Genomic DNA, 20197 nt, shown 5'->3' with positions numbered 1-20197 from the left:
AGGGTTTCGCACCGGACCTCGGGCCAAGGGGGATAATTTGGGGGATGTTCTGCACGTAAGTTGCACTTGTTACAAATGGGGCCAACTCCGGTGCAAGGGCGACATAAGCGCCCTGAGGGCGCCAATCGGGTCTACACACTCCGGCCACGCAATGCGTCACCGGCTCCGAAACGCGTAGGTAGGTAGGTAGGTAGGTAGACTAGACGCTCTGAGAGTGCGTCTCGCTCCAATCGTTTGTAGCTTGCACCAATTCCATTCTCAAAAGCGTAGTATTCGACCCTAAACCTTAATCGTCCTTACCGAGACCTGTTCGTCTGCGACAACCGTTCCGTGAAGACACGGAGCGCAACTCCTCTTGTCTGTTTCATGGCGAAGACGTGCGGCGCATGCAGGCAAGTCCTGGCCAATGTAATTTACGGGGTGTCTTTGATTGAACGCCTCCCGTCTGGCACATCAGGGAACGGAAAGTAGTGAGTGACATCCCAAAACATTTATCATGACAAAACTTACAGAACTTCAGCGTTGCGACGGGGTTACTCCAATTTGTGGGCCATGCTCCAAAGCGCGACGTCCGATTCAATGTATATATGTGAGCAGCAATGCTGTGGCATCGAAGGGGCCCCTCTTGCAGAAAGGTGCTGCGTGCTATCCTTGCAGGTTCGTTCTATTGCTTGTGCTGTTCCTTTATGACTTAAGTGCGTGTTCTAGGAGGAAGAAGAAGGTATATCACTCTCTCTCCTTGCAGTTGATCTTCCCTCTTACGCGGCGCAACGTAGAGATGCGATGCCAAGCACCCCTTCTGTACTACATGCAAGGTTGCTGGGAAGGAGTATGACTGCCAATATGAAGACAACATCGAGCGCAGTTTAACTGAAGCACTCATCGCGCGTACACGGGACCTTGAGCAACGTCTGGCCTACTTCGAGGGTCAGTCACAAGCATCTTCGGCTGCGCCTTCGCAGTCCGGTATGTATCCTCCATTCAGTGAACTTTCAGCAACTGATTCTGATGCTGCAGTGGCATCGTCATCTTGCGTAACAGTTGAAATGAACGACTTTTTGTCTTCGTTGGCCAGCTTTCCACCAATCTTTGCCCAATACCCATTTACGCCGGGTGTGAATCTCGCGCCAAATGTCGAAATGCCGTTCCCTCTGGTCACTTCTCTCCCCTTGCAAAGTGTTGCTTCTCAAAGTGAAATTATCTCACCCCTAGTCGATTCTCATTATCTCACCACGTCGACGTCTTATCAGGATCTAGACGAGTTGTGAGTGACGTTTAGCAGTTGTTCTGGCCATGTCTAACATGTATTAGTCGTGCGTTATTCATCTCACATCATGGTCAACTAGGCCTCTTTCTATCGGAAGAGAAAACGCAAGCCATCTTGCTTGCAGATTTATCCGGCAGGGTTGTTCACCCAGTGCTGGTATACGCAGCTCAGCTGATGGGCTGTCGTCTATGGCAAGAGCAGCATCGTGCAGTTTGCACTATCACCACGGAGTCGTATCAGCTACGGTCCGTACAACAGGCACTCTTGAATACCGGTCACCCTGTGACAAGGCTTCAAGTTCACAATGTGCTTACGATTTATTTTCTCATCAAGCAACATATGCAGGAGGGTCGAGATCAGCTCGTGAAAGCAGCAAATCTCGTTATGCAGTACAGCTTACGCTTCCAATCACCAGCGATAACAGGGACAAATCTATTGCAAGAGCCAAACATTGAGGCCCGGGAGCAGATCTGTGCGCTCAGCCAGCTCCTGTACCTGGACAAAGCTGCTTGCATTGTCCTGAATGAATCAACCTTACTCAGTGTCGAGTTTGAACAAGACTTCGCAACTTTATCGGTATGTCACTCACAGGACGCTGTCGATTGCTTTATTTGACGTCACACATAGTATGTGTTTCCTGCTATCTCTAGGCACAATCTGGTTGTCTTGCGCGCAAGGAGTGTCTTTTTTCTGCATCAGACTCGTTGCTTGTCCTCCCAGCCGTCCAGCCCCGTGGACTTCAACGTGCCAGCACACAGTCAGGGTCAGTGGTATGACCAATATTGGCATCTCTTGGCAGAAGTTTCCGAACACATAGCCATACTCAGTCCATCCATGCTGAAGTCCACTGCTTTCCGTGATAGAGAACGTGGACTGACGTTAAAGCTCTGTATGCTCGTATCATTGACCGCGTCCGCTGAGTTGCATCGACTGTTAGCGAGCCATCATGCTGAATCACGGTTGAAATGCCTGGATGTTGTATTCGAAATCGTGGGGATTACGAGGGGTCTCAAAGATGATGATTATATATTCTTGGATCCTATTCTGGGGGTGCGCACTTCGATTATCCTTGCAAAGCGAATAATGCAGTACTGAGCTGCGAGTAGATATGCTGGACGATGGTAGCTACCATCTTCAACCAAGAGCGCGACCACCATAACGACAAATATTCCGCTGTGCATTGGAGATCCTTACTCGCTGTCATCGTGTACTCTGCTTCCAAACTCGGGCACACTCTTCCCTTCATGGGTAGGTCCTTAGGTTTAGAATTGTAATATGATATTGATCCAAAGTACAGAAAATTCGTTGGTGACCATAAACGGTGCTATTTCTACTGCTGAAGAGTCAAGTACTGAATAACGATGACCCTGCGTATTCGCCGCTATTGTAAGTAGTTTCTACATGTAGTTAGACGAATGTGTATGAAAGCCTGAGGGGTGCTCCGTTTACCGTCCGTTTGAGTTCACATCTGTTTGGAGTACAGTAGTCGTGGTACCGTATATTGGATGATTCGACCTGACGAGGCTCAAGCTTAAGGCTCGTGTTTGGTGATGCAAATACCGCATCGATATATTCCATCCGCTGCCCCTGATGTCTCAAGATCTCACGGGTAGACCTGGACTGCAAGGTCCGTACTCTGCGCTACAATATAACGATTTTGGTCGTGAATCATCACAATATCCGAGCGCGCTCTCAACCAGCCGTGTGATGACCATTGTTGGCATTGTTGTACGATTACAAGCGTGACACAAACCTGTTGATTGCTTGCGCGGTCTGACAATACAATATTTTGTGAGAAAGACTAGCACTATGTTGACGAAAACCTCGGGAGGGTAGTCAATTCGAAATTTAGTTGAAAATGTAAAGTAGCGTAGATGCATGTCATGAAGGAAAGAGAGAGATTATACTCGTACAATTGTAAATGAGCTGAATGTGTCGTATAGTGCATATGATCATTCGCTGAAGGCCCGTCAAACCGCGGCTGAAGGAGTAGTACAGTATTGTTTACAACACCCGCGGTCCCATTGACATTATCTGCGACCTGACCAGTGCCTCCGTTGCCAGCTCTCGCTGTCGTACCCTAGACTGCACCTGCACCTGCAGGACCAGGTATCAAGCACCAGGGCAGTAGCCCGTGTCGGTGTACTTGCTGGACATCAAACCAAGCGCACTGATGTCAGCCTCGCGCAAGGCCCAAAGGAAGAAGAACAGGAAGATTGGACCCACGAAGAGATCGAGTCGAGGATGCCATACCACATCATCTCGCCTGTCGGAGAGATGACGTTACCGCCCTCGCTGACACCCCAATAGACGGGATAAAGGAGGGGCAAGAAAGACAGGAAGCCTGCGCTGCGAATGTATCCAGTGCGGACGACTGCGCCGGCCGCGAATGTAGAGCGTGGGCCCAGTAGGACATACCTATGGATGTCCGTCCCGGCCCTCGAAGCTCGTAAGTATGTCCGCACGAGCATCTGACAGACCCGAAGCTTGCAGTTGCAATTGGAGCCTTTGGCGAAACGGAGAGGCTCAACCTCCGTTGAAGCCCACGGGCCTGGCATCTGGACCATCATGCTAGTAAGTAGTAGAGCACATCTCCTTCTCCACACGAGCATAACCACCGCAGTCGCGTGGGGCCAACAATACAATCATTTGTAACGGTACATGCTTCCGTTCATAATTCATACAATCTTCTTCGTGCACGTGAGAGACAGCCCGTTTACCGCCAGTAGGCCGGCGCAGAGGCACCGACGATCTTACAAGCCTCATCAAGAGCCTTCACGACGTCTTCTGGTAATGGACCTTTCTCTGAGTCTTCACAATTCTGCTCCAGCTGTGCAGCACTGCTTGCTCCTAGAATGATGCCATCTTCAGGCGTCAAGACCGAGTGGTGCTGGCACCACCGCAGGGCGACTTCTGTAAGTCGCAAGTTGTGTTCATCCTGAGGGGGGTAAATGCCAAATTCGATTAGAATAAGAAAATGACATGAATAGTATAATTCATACCGCAACGCCCTTGAGAAACTTGAGTGCCTCGAAATATTCACCCTTCAGGTATCGCTGACGATACATAGCACCCATCTTGCTGTTCGGATCGAAACGTCCGCCCTTGGGTGCCTCGTCAGTTGGAGCTGTAACCTTGCCCGCAAAGAAGCCTCCACTAGACCGCGCAAGTAGATGGGGTAGACATATGAGCAAGATTACGAGAACGAGAAGCTACGGATGGCGCACGCAAGTGGATTGTAAACCACAATACGAATGCCATACTTGCGGCAGCAGGGAACGAGTTCCGGTTCCATGTCACGAGTGATCGCGTTGTACATTCTGACCGCTTCGGTTAGAATCATGGATAAATTTAATACAAATGCTGCGCTGGACTCACGCCTGATAAATCTTCGGTTGGACCCAACCATTTGCTTTGCAGATGCCAACAACCTCTGCGACCTATTGATATATAAGTCATTCGTTGTAGGAAAGTTTCAGATGCTATTGTGTTGGTGACATACCTCCCAAGATGCAAAGTTACTCAAACCGAAAATCTGACTTTGATAAGAGCCCGTGGAATGAAACGCAATTCAGGACAACTGTTCAGATAAGGCTTACAAAAGACTCTGCTTGTACAACTCGTTGATCTCTCGGCATGTATCTTCAAAGGGTACACTCCGGTCAGGTGCATGAAGATACAGTACTCTCACTTTGAGAGGAGTGAGGAATTTGAGCGAAGTTTCAAACGTTGAACGAAGGGCGGTGGGTGCATGGTCTCCAGGTTTTACCGGGTATACTCTTATTACGATAGTTAGCACGCCGTCACAGGCACGTCTGCGCCGCAAGAATGCTCACTTCGTGTCAACAGTAGCACCCTTGAGATCTAACTTCGTCAAAAGCTATACGTGCTAATGTCTTAGATTTTTTCCGCATCTCACAAACGGCAGATACTGACGGGCTCAGTGGTGCCTTCAGCATACATTCGGGCAGTATCAAGCTCCATGTGCCCGTGTGCGAAGAAGACGTCGAGGATTCCCTGACACTCTTTCAAGTCTGCTGTACGTACACCATTCTTTCCAGCTTCACCCATTGTCATTGTACCCTATAGATAACAGTGAGTGAGGTTGTGAGTGAACGACCCTGTGAGTCAGAATGCATACAAAAAGGAGGGGGACACGAGTAGGCATCTTGGTAGATGTTTCAACTAAACGAGAAGCCAGCAGAGAGGGGTAGTATGTGCGTGGCGACCTTTTCGCGCCAAGAGACAGGCAAACCTGTAGTGAAATCGAGGGCAAGGGACGGGGAGCCGGCCGGATTACTAGATCGCGTTCCTGTCACGTGGGAGACTGTGAATTTAGAACAGAAACCCGGTCATTCTATGGGCAGAACATGTACAGTCGTTAAGTTATTTCTGGTGAAAATTGAGAAATGTTAGATCATGGCAGAGAACGAGGTGAAGGCAGCATCGGAAGTATGCTCCAGAGGCTACTGCTGAACCACTACACATTCCAAATCCAGGTATGCAGCGCCTGCTCGGTTGCGGGTATACTTTCGGTCCTTTCGCTCCGAGACTCCACCTGAATTCCACTCAACACCGGGCTGCTTGGCTGCCTGAGAGCGTCGTAGCTGTAAAAATGGCTGGACCAAAGAGGAGCAAGTTGAAGAAGGCACTCTTGCCATCTTCACACACGTCTACGCCTCCGAATCCCGGCATGAACGACGACGAACTCATGGATGATCTCATGGCTCAGCTAGACTCAAGAAATCAGGCTGTACAGGCCGAGTCCGCTACGGTGATCAACGAAATGCAGATACAGAAGGCCGCAGATACCCCGCCTCCTAGCAAGCACGACAGCAAGTCACGACATCAAGCTCGACAGGTCTGTTTAATTTGAATATCTCTCTTCTTACCGAAACGTCGAGGCTGAGATAGCATGCGTCTAAAGGCAAGGAAAGCTGCTGCGCTTGCGGAAAAGTTCGCGCCCGCCGACGCAGAAGGAGACGCGCGGCTGCAGAAAGAAGCAGCAGACGAAGAAAAAACTATCAAACGAGTATGTGACGAGTTAGGAGTAGAGATCTTTGAGGTGAGAGCGGAAAATGACCTTGTCGGCTGGGGTACACTGAAGGCGGCATAGATCAGCCCAGACGGTCACTGTCTTTTCTCGGCCGTAGCGGACCAACTTGCTCTTATCTCAATATTACCCCCTGGCCAAGCTATATATACCACTTGTCGCCACGCCGCTGCAGACTATATGCGCAGCCATCCAGACGATTTTATACCCTTTCTTCCGTCATCTGGAGGTGAAGATGCCGCTGGCGCTACGAGCGACACGGGGCTCATGAGCCAATCACAGCTCGAACAATACTGTGTCTCAGTACGGGATACGGCCGCATGGGGTGGAGAGCCAGAAATACAGGCCCTGAGCAGCGCATTCAACGTGCCAATATATGTAGTGCAAGGCGGTAATCCGTCCGTGGTTATGCATCTGCCCTCAGGATCCCCCGACAAAGGCCATGTCGCGGATAAGAATGTGGTTCGCATAAGTTATCACCGGAGGATGTATGGATTGGGCGAGGTAAGTGACAGCAAACTGACTGAGTCGCCAAACGCTTAAGCCTGTGTACTTGTAGCATTACAATTCGTTACGGCCGAAAAGGACCTTGTCTGAAAGTGTCAGATCGATGCTCCATAGTTCATGATTCACTTCTGCCCTCACACTATATCTCACGTTGGTTCTGTATCTTGGGAAAGCACGCCTCGGTGTTGTATCAAAGGAATATTACAATGCAATGCAAACAAATCACGCCTGTAATAACATGTTATTCGTCTGCGGCCGTGGCTCATCCGCAAGGTAACCCTCGAAGGCATTGTCCAGGTTCGCATAGGGATCAACGGTGCCCATGGGCGCCGCAGCATACTCCTCTTCCTCACCTTCGCCTTCACCATCGCCCTCCTCACCTCCCTCCTGCGATGCACTCACGTCGATCAAGTCCGTGTTGGAGCTCGAGGCCGTCGGTACGGGCATTAGACTGCCGTTTGTCCGCACGGGTTCCGCAGATGGTTTAGGTGGCTCTGGAGGTCCAGGGCCAGGGATGCGTATCGCTGTGGGTGGAAGGTTATTGCGTGCAACAGGTACGAGCACTTGTCGTGATAACGTGTTCAGCGCGGGACTGTCAGTCAACGCCTTGCCTGCGGCATTGCGGATGAATGTCTGTCGTCAGGTTCTATCAGTGCACCGATAATAGTGGAGCGTGATTACGGCGGCCACTTACCTCCGGATTCTTGTGGTATATGCTTCCCAGCGTCCCAGTGTGGAGTAGAAGCTGGTCCAATGCTCCTCTGTCCATTCGGTCTGCATCCGTGGTAATCGCCGGTTTCTCAGCCAAAACGATTTCTCCAGCTACAGCTGGATTAATAGCGAGAAGGCGCCAATACATGAACCCGCGATCTCGTAAGTCGGGATTGTCTACCTCTTCTGTGACCCATTTCAGGACTTTGTGAACCAAAGCTTTGCTAGTATCCGATTGAGACTTGTAGATGAACAGCTTAACTGACGCAGTCAGCAGTGCTAGTTGAACCTGAGACGATCTCAGTATGAGACCTGGGTGGAGTGATGAAACGTACCTCAACGGATTCTTCCATGAAGGTGTAGGTGAGATCATCCATCAACTCGTCCGCATTGTCGATACGATCTGCGAATTGGCCCACTATCCAGATCATCGCTGCTTTCGACTCCGGTTCGTCCAAAGAATCAAGATTCTCGCAGAGAGTAGGGATGATTCCTTCGTATTTCCCGGGATAACGTCGGAAAATATCCTTGATGACAATGACGGCCTCTTGTACCACATATGTTACTTTCGTCTCTATGAGATCTAGTAACGCTTGGATGCAATCGTCCGCGGCAGGTTCGACTTTGATGGCCAGACGGCCAATTGAGCGCACAGCCTTGCGCACGAAATCAACGTCGACTTCTGAGGCATATCTGTGACATGAATTCGGGGATTGGTAGATTGACACGGTTGAGTTATGGACTCACTCCTGTAGTTCTGCCAACACTTCCTTGGCGTTCTCTTCGCGTGCAAGCCGATACATTATCTCGAGTTTGGCCAACTTGACGTATATTGGATCGTTGTATTTACAGAAGAATACCTTGACATCATTCTTGAGGACTGAAGGCCGCCGCTGAATAATAAGAAGAATGTTCCGCAACGCTACATATTGAACTTCCGGCCCCGACGAGAGAAGTGTAACTGGGAGCGGTCCATGATAAGGTATGCTGACAAAAGAGCCCTGTGGGCTTACCTAGCGGGGGGCCCATCTTCTTGCATATGTACTCCATAAGACGGCGGTTGTCCATGTAGTTCATGAGATACAGTAGAACTTTGATAGTTGTCAACACCACCGCAGAATTGGCATGTTGTAGTTGGACTATGATACGCTCTGCCATAAGCTCGGCATCTTCATGCCTCTCGGGCACATAGCGTAACAGCGAATCCAATATATAGATCTGGCCCCATCTGAGATAGTTGTCGTCAATTCAATACATCTACGAGAGAATTAAGAAGAGTGCATACTCCGAACTCTCACCCAATGCCGTCAGGAGTTTGTTTGCCACAGTCAAATTCAACTTGAAGATGACGCCGTCTTGTCTATCACCAATTTCGGACAAGGCTGCCACTGCATTAGAGACGACAGTGGCATTGCTATCGAGCATCAAATCTCGTAACATCTCCACAAAGCCACCTCTCTCGGCCTTGCGTGGATCCGCTGTGTACAGCTTAGCAACACAAATAGCGGCAGTCTTGCGAACGTATGGGTCCCGGTCCTTTAGACAATGTCGGAGTTGTTCTGTCAGTGCCTCGGTAACGACTGGGATAGGTATGTAGGACATCGTCCGGATTGCTAGAGCGCGGACAAGTGGATTACGGTCATTGCAATCCTGAGCTGCTTTCAACACCAACAGAATGACGACATTGACAGATAGAACATACTTGTAGAAAGCTAGGGATTACGAGGTGTATTTGGTCTGCCTTTGACCTGCCATAACAGACGAGAAACAAATAAACCACTGCATGCGCGTCAGAACATGTCACCGGCCTGATGCCATAGAGAAGCATATATGCACTAACTCTTCTTGATCTCAAGTAGTGGTATGCCCAAGCATTGGATGACGTCCGTGAACAACGGTGACACTACATATCGTGATACATTGAGCTCTCGATACGTGTAACATGAAACAGCTACACTAACTGTCATTGCCCATCGTAATATTGGCAACAATCTTCTTCAGAACAGTCTTACGTTTCGTAAATTTCTTGTCCTTGCTTTCTGCAGCCTGCAACTCTGCACGAAATTCCTGGATTGGGTTGAGACCGAAGGACGTAAGCAGAGTAGTAGGATTGCATACCTGTATCTTCCCCCGCTGGAAGAATTTCGCATCTTGACCCCCTTGACCACTCATCCTGTCCTTGTAGACGCCACAGACACTCCAGTGTTGCGGATTGAGACTCGTCGTCGTATGTTACTAACGAGCAGAAAGTAAGTTGTCACTTGGTCGTGAGTGCCGGTGGGATATAAGCGGGAAAGCGCCGGCGGCAAGTAGCTCCATGTCTGCTCCTCGATTCGCTGCGCCCATACCACCGACCTGCTTGCCGCGATCTTCGCTGGTTGCCACATCGTATCCAGGCATTGACGCGGCGCTGAAGCAACTTAAGACCTGCACTCGACGGCTTAATGCTGCCCTCTTGGCTCATCGCAATGAACTTCAAATTCTGGAGAGACTCTACTACAAAGGGAAAAACCAGCATCGTACAGCGCTGTTCTGGCAGCGTGTTGCAGAGACAAGGAAATATGGCAAACGTCTAGAAGATATGGACATGTACAATTTGGTTGAAAACGAGAGGCTATCATTTTGGGGTGATACCTCTACGCGGACGTGAGTTTTTCGATTGGAGTCCCCGCATTTCGACTGAAAGTCCTGCCAGTCCCAAGGTTTTAAAGCGTTCCTGGACACACTTTCCAGATTCTCGATCAGTTCTCTTTGTCCTCAGGAGATGTTCCGAGTGCTGTGCTCTGGTCACCAAGGTAGACAGACACTCTCACTGTTGACAATCGCACGTATCTCAATCTTTGCAGACGCGTGAACGCTTGATTGAGGCCTACCAGTAAGTCAGTGTCATGGCAATTCTAATGTCATCTAACGTGCGACTAGCTCTTTCACATTGATCATGCAAACAGGCGCATTCTTACAACTTGTACTTACGTTAGCAGCTGTTGCATCTCGGTTGGGTTCCCTCTTGATAGAGGTTTCTGCTACGATCGTGCATTGTCAGCATGCTTTCTATGAAGTTTTACAAGCAATTGATGCGAGTATTTTGCGAGCTGCCTTCTTAGCCAATCTCACCTTACTGTTGCCAGCCTACGCAAGCCGCCTCGGTCAAACACATCCTGCAGAAAGACGCTGTTGACGACAACGCACAATCGGGAGGAGACATACTACCGCAGCCAGCAACTGTGCCTGAGCCTGGTGAAGATTTGGGAAACACCGTGAAGCGCTCCAGTGCTCTCGTGCAGGAGACGACAGCAAATTTACTCCAGGTGGAGCAATCCCCAAGTTTGAGTACTAAAGCGGCGGACCGTGATTCTGACCTCGCTGCGATGTCAGTCGGTACGTAATTAGTGGCATTGTCTCGTCCACGTTATGTCTGACGTCGGCGTAGTTACCTCCGTACGCACAGCTGTGAAGCGCAAGTCATCGTCCTCTGGTCCTACCTTACTACCGAATGATCAGAGCATACAGAGAAGGAACGGCGAGCACCAGCAGCAAAACGAAGTAAATAAGAGGAAAAAGAAACGCGATGAAATTGACGACATCTTTGGCTTCTAATACTTTCTGGCAGTGAGCACTATGTATTCCGTAGTTCGCTTGTGTAGGGAAGCACCCTTCCAGCCTGTCATAGAATGACGATGGAGTTTTGAAATCTATCTGTACTAGGTCGGGAACATCCCAGAGACACGTACATCGTAGATATGCTGTCACACTGGCGTGCTCGGAGGGAATTTGGGTCTGATAAAGCCAGATGCACCGAACCAATTACCATTGAGCTGCGTTAGGATCATTAGCTCTCTTGCTCCACAAAATAGCACACATTCCCTACCATATGGTTCCAGTATGCCCATGGGAACAAGTCCTTCTTCAAATGATAGTAAAATCTGTCGCAAATGACAGTCAGTTGTCACCTCTCGAAGGATCTGAGCAGGTTCACTAGCCTATTCGGAACGGACTGATCTCCAAGGTAGTTGGCAAATGTTTCCTTCGGCACTAGACCGTATGTAAACTCTGCGAGCATCAGCTGGCCGTATCCTGTCAACAACTGCAGTCATCATGAGTCAAGGCCGAGTACGTGTTATGCTTACAAAAAGAAACTCACAGGACAGCTCGTGTAACCATCGTATTTCGCGTTGCCAATCTTGCCCGTGTCAATTAACGAGAACAAATTCTCAGTCAGGACAGGTGCCTGGCCCGTGATAGCCGCAGAAGTCTTGCTGGTAGGCAAGTTTGAACAATCGCCTAGAGCCCAGACATTGTCGAAATTCACATGTTGTAACGTCGACTGGTCTACTGCGACCCATCCAGCTTCGTCGGCAATCGGAGAACCTTTGATGAAATCAAGGGGCCCCATAGGAGGGGAGACGTGCAGTAGGTTGTAATCCACTTTAACGTCGGAACCGTCCGACCTTTTAAAGGTGGCTTTGCGGTTTGCAGCATCCACGCTGACGAGGTTATGTTGGAAGTATCCGCCCACACTGCGTTGCGTCCGTAGCTCGTTGAGCGCATCTGAGTACTTCTTTACACTGAACATCGTAGGCATGCCGGTGTAGAAATCCATATGGATACTGTCGCCTCGCCCAGTTCTTCTATATCTATCCCATGCCATCCATAAAATCTTCTGGGGCGCTAGAGAATTGCATTCCTCAGGTATTTTAACCTATTGTAAGAACGGGAGCGGCTCACCCCCAGCACACTTGATTACTCCAGCAGGCTGTGTAAATATTGCATTGCCAGACTTCAGCGCGTCAATGTCACGCCAAACCTTGTCGCATGTCTCGAATGAATAAATGGAAGATACGCCCGATGAGGAATCAGAAAGAGCATTCGACAACCCAGAAATTGCAGACCAGTTTGTCTGGAGTCCAGCCGAGACGACAAGCGAGTCATACGAAATTGTGCGGCCAGAGGTGGTGGTTACAGAGGAGGACTCGGGGGAGAACGACTTGATATTTTCTGGTATATGAGAAAGGTGGGGGCCGATCAGTGACGCAAGAGGGCGTCGAGTGCTGGACTTCTGCTTCAAACCGGCACCGACAAGAGTCCTGCATCATCCGTGTCAGACTAGAACCGCTTCGAGTAGCAGACTACGAACCATCCAGGCTGACGTCAGTGTAGGTAATTAGCATCAAAGTACAGATGAAAAGTACCGTAGGACTGACCTGGTAATAGTGAAATTCTGCTGAGTCAACTACGGCAATATCCCCTTCGTTTAGAGGTTTGCCAGCGGCCTTGAATCGGCTGTAAATCTGGTTCGCGACCGTCAAGCCGCCGGAACCTAAGAAGTTGTTAGGGCTCTCACACAACTCTCACACACAAGAGTTATAGGCAAGGCACATACCCGCGCCGACAACCACAATCTTGTACTTATCTCTATTTTCGGAAGTGCTTGCCCACCGAATACTGCTCGCTAGAGAGGATGAGAGCGACTTCATGGTTGGAAGTGTCTCCCTTTGGGCAGCGAGCAACACAGACATTTTCAAGCCAGGTAATGAGATACACCAGCTGCAAAGGTACGGTCATCATTACCGCTGTCACTTGCCAAAAGCTTTCGCACGTGAGCGCGTGTACACACCTGGAGAGTTAATCCTAAGCGAGTGCAGAGAAAAGTGCCGTGCTCCAAAACGTCCATCGATCCCAAATATTCAGTTTGCCCTGTGGGTCGATGAGCCAACGATGAGCACACCATCATGAGCAAGACCAGCAGAACTCCGGAGCGGCACGACAACTATTTTCGCCACTTTGCAGAAATTGGGCGGCATAGGGCGGTGAACCGGAGCACCCTCCGGCCTCCGGGTTCGCAACCGCCGTGAGCGTCGGTTGCTCGGCACGCTCCGTGAACGTTCTCGTTATGGAACCGATGTCCAGCCTTGTCCACATCATTCGCATCGCCTACAAAGAACATGACGCTTTTCGCGAGCTGGTTCAAAAACATACTTGCCTTCGTTAAGATCGGCCACCGAATAATGTCCATAGTTCGGTAGATGAACACCCGAACTAATCTGAAGCGCTCCGGTCTCCTGACGACTTGCAACACCATATCAAGATGTCATCAAATACTATTTGTGCGACCGACGCTCTCTGCCACGCTGGCCCATCTGTCATAAATTCCCGCGATGACAGCCCACTGAAAGCTTTGGCAGTCCCTCTGGACATCCCATCTTTCAATCAGGGTACAGTTGCGGACAATCAAACACGGTAAATTTGATAGCGCCTGAACTAGATTTTTCTGAGACAAATAGACTTCAGATTCAGACTCAGGGAGGTTTAAAACCCCCAAAAATGCACTCAGATAGTTTTTCCCACGAGGTTTTTGGATGGCCAAATTTTTGGGCGATTTTTTCGACACTTATAGGCCACTTTGCGGTCGTAGTGAGTACTATTGGCCACCTGCTAGTCACCCGCAACCTCTGATTCATTCAAATGTTGCGAATCCACCCAAAATTCACCCAACCAGCTTCCGTAAGGGATCCTACTGCTACTTACGCATTTGTTCTCACGCCACACGTTTGAGGTGTTCTCACATGTTCGCGCAGATTTCAGCTGAAACTGCCTCTGGCACGAACCCGCTCATCATAGCTAGATTGGCAATGGTCAGAATGCTATCTAAGACAGTAACTTTAAATGACAAATTCCATATTCTAGGTATACTTTGTGCATTTTCTATAGCCATATTTTTGGATGTATATTTTTCATCTGTTTGTGGCATTATGCCCTACTCATTGAAAGGAGTCGATTGCATATTTTTTCGTATTTTTATCTAATTAATTATGGGGTTGGCCAAAATTTTGGGTCCAAAACAGGAAATAATAAGAATTAGTGAAATCGGCTCGTGCAAATCGAGTCTCTGAGTCATAAGCATCACATTTGTGCAGTTTCCGAAAGCTTCCGGCACTGTCCGGACTCTACATAATTGGACTAAAATAGTTACCGCGTTTGATTGTCCGCAACTGTAACCCAGCACTGGTGAGAACATTTGTTTATCCGCACGCATGATCTTCCGCTGCATTGGCACGCTCACGCATTTCTACTTTTCTTCTTCCTGTATCAGGCTGCTTGCGGTCCCTTCTTCTCTCTTTCGTCGTTCCACCAGCTGTGCTGTGTCTTTTCACACTTCGTCGGCCAAGCTGGACTTCGCACACATTCCTTTGAACTTCTCTTCAGCTAAGCACCCTTTTTGACTAATATGTCGCGCCCTTCAAGTCGCGCCAATTCTCGCGCAGTTGGACTGCCGAACAGCCCTTCTCCCCGGTCGCGCTCTGGATCTCTGGTTTCAGGTCAAACTGGACCGGTTACCGTCTCGCGGCATCGCAGCACCGCGAGCGAGTGCCTGCCTCCCACCAGCTTCGCTGCCCCCATGCCCCCTCATCGTCTCCCAGAACACTCTCTGCGCCATCATCGCTCTGCGGGAAGTTTGCCTTCACATCCCGCGCAGTCGCGCTCCTTTGACCGTAGAGGAAACTCTCGCGCGTATTCGCCTCCGCCTCCTCTACCTCTACCCAAAGTAGGGCAGGCCGTTGTTGCTACGGGGAAGGGTGATAACAATGGCGTCTCCGCGATCTCTGCCGCACTCCGCAAGAGGTCAGACGCATCTGTTTCATCCTGGTCGTCATCGTCGTCGGTATTCTCTGCATCGTCGCAGCAAGGCTCTCATCCAGGGTACGCATCCTCCGCCACCAGTATTGAAGAGGTGCCTCCGTATGAAAGGAAGGGCGACGACGATGGAGCAGCTAAGTCGTCCGTTCCGACCACTCCACCGAACAGCGTTGGCTCCTCGCTCTGGAAGCGTGTTGCTGCCGTCACTGATACGCTCACGGTCAATGTGAGCAAGGCTTGGGCTGCCAGTCTCTCGCCTGACGCCGGCGAAGGTACAGTCATTACAATGACCTTATTATTCAGTGATGTTGATCCCCAATCAATGGCACAGCCACTCCCATAGGACAGGAGTCTCGTCTCACCCGTGCCATGAAGGCATATCACATAAACAAGGCTCGCAGCCGTTCTGACCTGCCCGAGTGGTTGTTTGAAGAGCGCGACCGTGGCGCGTCTGTTAAACTGAGAATCACAATTCCTGACGCTCCAGTTCAGATGCCTCGCGTCGGACGAGAAGCTCATATTTATGTAGAAAATCGTCGGGAACGAGATTTCCCTCCGTCCTCCAGTCAGGAGAGCGAGTTTACATCCCCTGACAGCGACGCTCGCCTCCCCGGTACTACTTTGGTCGATCGTAGCCGTACTCACTCGCGGGATGCCCTGAATCGTCTGAAGGAGTTGCGTATGACGAAGCGTAATGCTAGGGTACACTTCGCCGAGGTTGATGACGAGGTCATCCCGGCGTCCACCATATCCCCACCACCTGCTTATTCGCCTCTCACCTTCCCTCCTGTGCCGAAGACCGCTGCTGCGCCTGGTTATGACCCCGCACCATGGATCGGTAGAATGCCCCCTCGCAAGGCACCTACTCCTCCGGCTGGCAGTATCCGAGGGAAACAGGATCGCAGCCGCGTTGGCCTCCCTTCCGCTGTCAAGCTTAAGGCCTAAGAGCGAAAGAAGGTCTCCCGGTGGGCTATGCGTAATTTATCGATGCTGATGTCGACTCTGAGAGTCGTTTCCATTTTCACTATTTACTTACGCTGCTTCATTATTGATTGCCGAGAGCCTTGTTTGGAGGGCCATAGCTACGAATGCTCAGCTACCAAATGCAATGTTTTCCGTGGGCCATTCGATCACGCACAAGGCCCTGAAACCATGACAGTGCGGTGGTCACATTGCGTTAGCGCTTCAGCGGATCGAGAGCACGTTCTCAGAAGAAAGCCTGTTCCGAATGGACCTGATTCCATCGCGAGGGCCCTCGTTGAACCATGACAACCACAACGAGGCATCCACAATTTCTGCCATCTACAGGGCATTCACCTCAGTTCACCTCACGTCCAATGCGCTGTGATTCGGGTCAAAGGTAATTGTGTAGTTTAAGTTGATTAGCCTGGATGATGTTCAATGCCAATGAGCAACTGTAAAAGATGTGACCCACGCCGGTGATACTCCATGCAGCGGATCGCCATCGCCGTTGGTTGTATACAGGCTTACAGCGTGCACACCTGACTCGTGGTGAACCGCATGGATCGTGGAATTTCTCGATCGTCAGGCTTGCAGCAGTAGCGAGGGGCTGATGAAAAAGAAAGGAAATCGTTGTCGTCTGCTAATGGTCACCGTACTGGGTAAGTAGGATTCGTCGACGCTCATTCGCCAACCGGAATGCGAAACAACTAACTGCGATCCCACCAATGGCGTGAGTATACGAGCCGATTGGCTTCTGTCGGGAAGTTCTACAATCTCAACTCTTCGTTACAGTCGTCATGGAAAATATCATATCCACCGACGCTTCTCTCATGCCGGCCAGTTATAAGTTTGCTCATCCGTCTTGATCCTTCACCCTCTTCGTTCTTCTTTCTTTGTTTTCTCCTATCTTAGTCGAGTAGATTTTGACTCTTCGTTCATTCGAGGTAAACCATGTTTGTTTATCGTTCAGAGATGTTACTGACTTTCATGACCACCAGATCACTCTCTTTGATAGAGAAAACTTCGCAATTTCCTCTGGGAGGCTGCATTTATCCCTTCCTTTCGACGTCACCCACACCTCGACGGCATTTTGAGTCAAAACTTTTGACCCTTGTTTTCCCGCAATGGTGGCATACGCATCACTCATTAGCACTGTCGTGCTTTTCGCACATTATACATCAGGTCGTCCTACGCCAGATAGCTCATCTGGCGATGAGGTTGCCGTCTCTGCACCTTACGGTGTTATTATGTCTGATACCGCCGAGCTTTCGTCGTACGTGTCTTCGCGCGATTTCACCAGGTGAAATACACTGATGCAACCGCGGTAGGCAATTGGCCTCTGAATCTGCTGCAGCGTCAGGGTCAGGTTCGGCTGAATGGTGGTCTGCCTCGACCACTTCTCCCTCCCGGGGCTATGCGGCGACTTCGTCGCCGTATGCGTCTCCAGCCTACTCCGATTCATGGAAGTCTTCTGCTGTGGCTTCGGCAGACAAGTCTATGATGACCGAGGTACCATCCTTGTCCTCGAGTTCGGGCCATGCGATTTCCTCCGCTGTATCTTCGCACTATGATAAATCGACGGCTGCAGCCACAGCTTCGTACGTATCCTCACCTGCTGCGCTCTCTTCGAGCGTGTGGTCGTCCTCTTCACTGGCATCTGCGTGGTACTCTTCCGCGACTCCGTCTTACGGATCCGGAAGCAGCAATTGGGGCGGGAGTAGCTATGATAATTGCGTACAACGTAAGTTCGCATGATCAGCTATTTTCTTCAACCTCACCGTTCTTCAGAATGTGTTGCGTCGTTTGGATCTCCGAGTTCGATGACGACAGCGACCCCACCGCCTGCCGCTGCCTCTGCTTCTAGCACCGTGGCGAGCGGTTCCACCATCACCGTTATTGTCGCGCCTACCCAGGGTATCTTGCGCTATGTGCCGTTCGTCGTTAACGCGTCCGTCGGCGACACAGTAGAATACGTTTGGGGCGCGAATAATCACACTGTGACCAAATCATCAGAGCTTGCAATCTGCAACAAGACCGCGGATGCTCCGTTCGCATCGGGCGAGCAAAATACAGGCTTCACGTTCACGCAGGTTGTCAACGATACTCAGTCAGTTTTCTTCTACTGCGGTACTCCGGGACACTGGTCAGTGGTGCTGTCGCTCCATAACACCTTCTATGTATTGATTGCATGTCTCATAGCGAGAAGGGGATGTTCGGTATCATTAACCCGCCTAGCATTGACAACGCGAACACCTCTGTTTCGACGATGATGTCAGCAATGGCCGCGAACGACTCCAGCATGGCTGCGATGAGTTCGTATGCTTCGCAACAGACGTCCGGGAATGCCGGAGCTGCTGGGTGGGGTAGCAATATCGACATGTCCTCTGTCCCCGAGTGGGCATATAGTTCAGTGATGGAGAATGTCATGTACGCGCAGTCCGTTGATGTGTTGCATTCACGTCTGATTCTTAAACACAGGTACACACGGATGGTCCTGGCTGCTAATCCGAGTGTGATGCAGCCGGATGGCTCCATCGACTTGAGCGCGGGCGGCTCGCTCTCCTGGCCAGCGGATATCACCAGTGCGGTTGCTAGTAACACAACTTCGTCTGCAAGCGCATCTGTGCCGTCCTCTACTAGATCCGCTACTCCTGCGTCTTCGAACGTCACTAACGGTGCTACCTCCACTGCGATGTCTCGCGGTGTATTAGCCGTCACAGCAATCGTTGCTGCTTTCCTCGTGCTTTAGAGTAACTGCTTTCGATACCATCTTTCTCACTATTGAAATGTTGTCGCATGGGCTTTGACCGGGAGCCATCGGTAGTCTTTAGCGAAGTGAGCTTATTTACACTACTGTAGAATTCTCTTGATATTGTGTCTATCGGACAATTACTGGGTGTTGCAATTGCCCTTTTCTGATTTCGAGATATTTTCGTTCAATTACAGCATCTTGAATCTTTTGTATCCTTACCGAAGAGAACGACGTTCCACTCCTGATCATGATCAGAGGTTGAATCCTTTTGAGGTTCATGTTGGCGATATTATTGTCTGGATGAACCCTGCCTCGCGTTTCCGTGGTCAAAGGCTTGGTACATTTCATATCTTCCGTTCATCATGATGGAATAGTGAACTAATACACAAGCTACAGATCGTACCTACTGTTTCCTACTGTCCAGCGCACCACCCCACGATGCGTTCAAAGGCGAATAGCATACAAGAAACCGTCATACCCCTTCTCGCCGACCGTTGCGATGGTGGTCGCATCCACTTCAACATCAGTCTTGAGGTAGTTGAGCAACTTACGCACCCCCTCAGAGTTGTTATCCTTCGTGGATGGATCCGCGACGCTTCCTCCACGCACAACATTGTCCACAATCTACCAATCAGCAAGTCCGCATCGCCGACAGATAGTGTCAAATCATGATCTCTTGGTACTAGATCGAGAGGAATTGAACGTACGATGACACCCCCCTTCCTAACCAGGCGCTTCGCCTCGAGGAAGTATGCTAGGTTCCCAATTTTGTCGGCGTCGATAAAGGCTAGATCGAAGGGCTGCTCTGGATGCAGGTTTGCGAGGGTTTCTGCGGCAGGTCCGACCAAGATCTTCACCTTGGATGACAATCCAGCGTGTGCGACGTTGAGCTCGGCGACCTGCCAAATCCTCAGCACTCCTATGACCGTGGGCATTGAATCAATTATACCTCGGCATGCTTGGGGTTCAGTTCAGCTGTCATCAATTGACCATCCTCAGGAAGTGCGCGAGCCAGCCAGATCGTCGAATATCTGCAAGGGATCCCACCGTATGAAGCCGATGTTTATTCTTTATCACTATTTGTGGCTTACCCTCCTAGAGTGCCAACTTCAAGGATCCTCTTCGCAGAGATGGAGCGAGCAACCAAATTCAAAAGCTTGCCCTGCGCAGTACTGATTGCAATGGCGGGAAGACCGTGGGCCTCGCTCCTGGTTCGCGCGTGTTCGAGGGGTTCGTCGGGACCGATGAGAAAGGAATTGTGGTAGGCATCAGAGCGCTCCCAAAGTTCAGGGGTAATTTCCTCGCTCAT

General features: G+C 50.3%; 10 protein-coding genes across 10 annotated transcripts; 5 read left to right on the top strand and 5 right to left on the bottom strand.

Moving 5' to 3' along the window:
* Positions 1-366: 366 nt before the first annotated feature.
* SCP_0407010 (hypothetical protein) lies at positions 367-2626 on the top strand (the record flags this gene model as incomplete). The annotated part of the gene is made up of 10 exons (XM_027757429.1): positions 367-392; positions 458-470; positions 521-657; positions 709-721; positions 777-966; positions 1018-1264; positions 1312-1843; positions 1895-2317; positions 2374-2515; positions 2565-2626. The coding sequence occupies 10 exons, from the start codon at positions 367-369 to the stop codon at positions 2624-2626; spliced, it is 1785 nt and encodes a 594-aa protein (XP_027613230.1).
* A 753-nt stretch (positions 2627-3379) lies between these two features.
* Positions 3380-3738, bottom strand: SCP_0407000 (hypothetical protein; the record flags this gene model as incomplete). The annotated part of the gene is made up of 2 exons (XM_027757428.1): positions 3380-3416; positions 3494-3738. 2 exons carry the CDS (start codon positions 3736-3738, stop codon positions 3380-3382), a joined length of 282 nt encoding a protein of 93 aa, XP_027613229.1.
* A 245-nt stretch (positions 3739-3983) lies between these two features.
* SCP_0406990 (Oxidoreductase sirO) lies at positions 3984-5435 on the bottom strand (the record flags this gene model as incomplete). The annotated part of the gene is made up of 9 exons (XM_027757427.1): positions 3984-4205; positions 4270-4423; positions 4495-4587; positions 4646-4707; positions 4770-4806; positions 4867-5046; positions 5104-5147; positions 5204-5350; positions 5409-5435. The coding sequence occupies 9 exons, from the start codon at positions 5433-5435 to the stop codon at positions 3984-3986; spliced, it is 966 nt and encodes a 321-aa protein (XP_027613228.1).
* Positions 5436-5882: 447 nt separating this feature from the next.
* SCP_0406980 (OTU domain-containing protein) lies at positions 5883-6948 on the top strand (the record flags this gene model as incomplete). Its single annotated transcript, XM_027757426.1, has 4 exons — positions 5883-6128; positions 6195-6332; positions 6384-6824; positions 6880-6948. 4 exons carry the CDS (start codon positions 5883-5885, stop codon positions 6946-6948), a joined length of 894 nt encoding a protein of 297 aa, XP_027613227.1.
* Positions 6949-7049: 101 nt separating this feature from the next.
* On the bottom strand, positions 7050-9710 carry SCP_0406970 (AP-2 complex subunit beta; the record flags this gene model as incomplete). Its single annotated transcript, XM_027757425.1, has 10 exons — positions 7050-7460; positions 7522-7827; positions 7874-8231; positions 8286-8499; positions 8552-8766; positions 8824-9188; positions 9241-9317; positions 9379-9441; positions 9500-9605; positions 9657-9710. 10 exons carry the CDS (start codon positions 9708-9710, stop codon positions 7050-7052), a joined length of 2169 nt encoding a protein of 722 aa, XP_027613226.1.
* A 409-nt stretch (positions 9711-10119) lies between these two features.
* Positions 10120-11135, top strand: SCP_0406960 (hypothetical protein; the record flags this gene model as incomplete). Its single annotated transcript, XM_027757424.1, has 6 exons — positions 10120-10184; positions 10234-10333; positions 10385-10413; positions 10461-10614; positions 10667-10916; positions 10969-11135. 6 exons carry the CDS (start codon positions 10120-10122, stop codon positions 11133-11135), a joined length of 765 nt encoding a protein of 254 aa, XP_027613225.1.
* A 149-nt stretch (positions 11136-11284) lies between these two features.
* On the bottom strand, positions 11285-13012 carry SCP_0406950 (Sulfide:quinone oxidoreductase, mitochondrial; the record flags this gene model as incomplete). The annotated part of the gene is made up of 8 exons (XM_027757423.1): positions 11285-11353; positions 11407-11461; positions 11519-11622; positions 11680-12206; positions 12264-12622; positions 12673-12680; positions 12740-12855; positions 12919-13012. The coding sequence occupies 8 exons, from the start codon at positions 13010-13012 to the stop codon at positions 11285-11287; spliced, it is 1332 nt and encodes a 443-aa protein (XP_027613224.1).
* A 1751-nt stretch (positions 13013-14763) lies between these two features.
* SCP_0406940 (hypothetical protein) lies at positions 14764-16118 on the top strand (the record flags this gene model as incomplete). The annotated part of the gene is made up of 2 exons (XM_027757422.1): positions 14764-15445; positions 15505-16118. 2 exons carry the CDS (start codon positions 14764-14766, stop codon positions 16116-16118), a joined length of 1296 nt encoding a protein of 431 aa, XP_027613223.1.
* A 1142-nt stretch (positions 16119-17260) lies between these two features.
* On the top strand, positions 17261-18885 carry SCP_0406930 (hypothetical protein; the record flags this gene model as incomplete). The annotated part of the gene is made up of 5 exons (XM_027757421.1): positions 17261-17409; positions 17465-17877; positions 17925-18279; positions 18336-18563; positions 18615-18885. The coding sequence occupies 5 exons, from the start codon at positions 17261-17263 to the stop codon at positions 18883-18885; spliced, it is 1416 nt and encodes a 471-aa protein (XP_027613222.1).
* Positions 18886-19332: 447 nt separating this feature from the next.
* Positions 19333-20197, bottom strand: SCP_0406920 (Probable catechol O-methyltransferase; the record flags this gene model as incomplete). The annotated part of the gene is made up of 4 exons (XM_027757420.1): positions 19333-19512; positions 19596-19787; positions 19838-19919; positions 19980-20197. The coding sequence occupies 4 exons, from the start codon at positions 20195-20197 to the stop codon at positions 19333-19335; spliced, it is 672 nt and encodes a 223-aa protein (XP_027613221.1).

This window comes from Sparassis crispa (genome assembly GCF_003851025.1).
Source record: "Sparassis crispa DNA, contig_000003F, whole genome shotgun sequence".
NCBI classification, from domain to species: domain Eukaryota; kingdom Fungi; phylum Basidiomycota; class Agaricomycetes; order Polyporales; family Sparassidaceae; genus Sparassis; species Sparassis crispa.
Note: the sequence above shows the minus strand (reverse complement) of the source record. Positions and strands in the feature narration are given on the sequence as shown.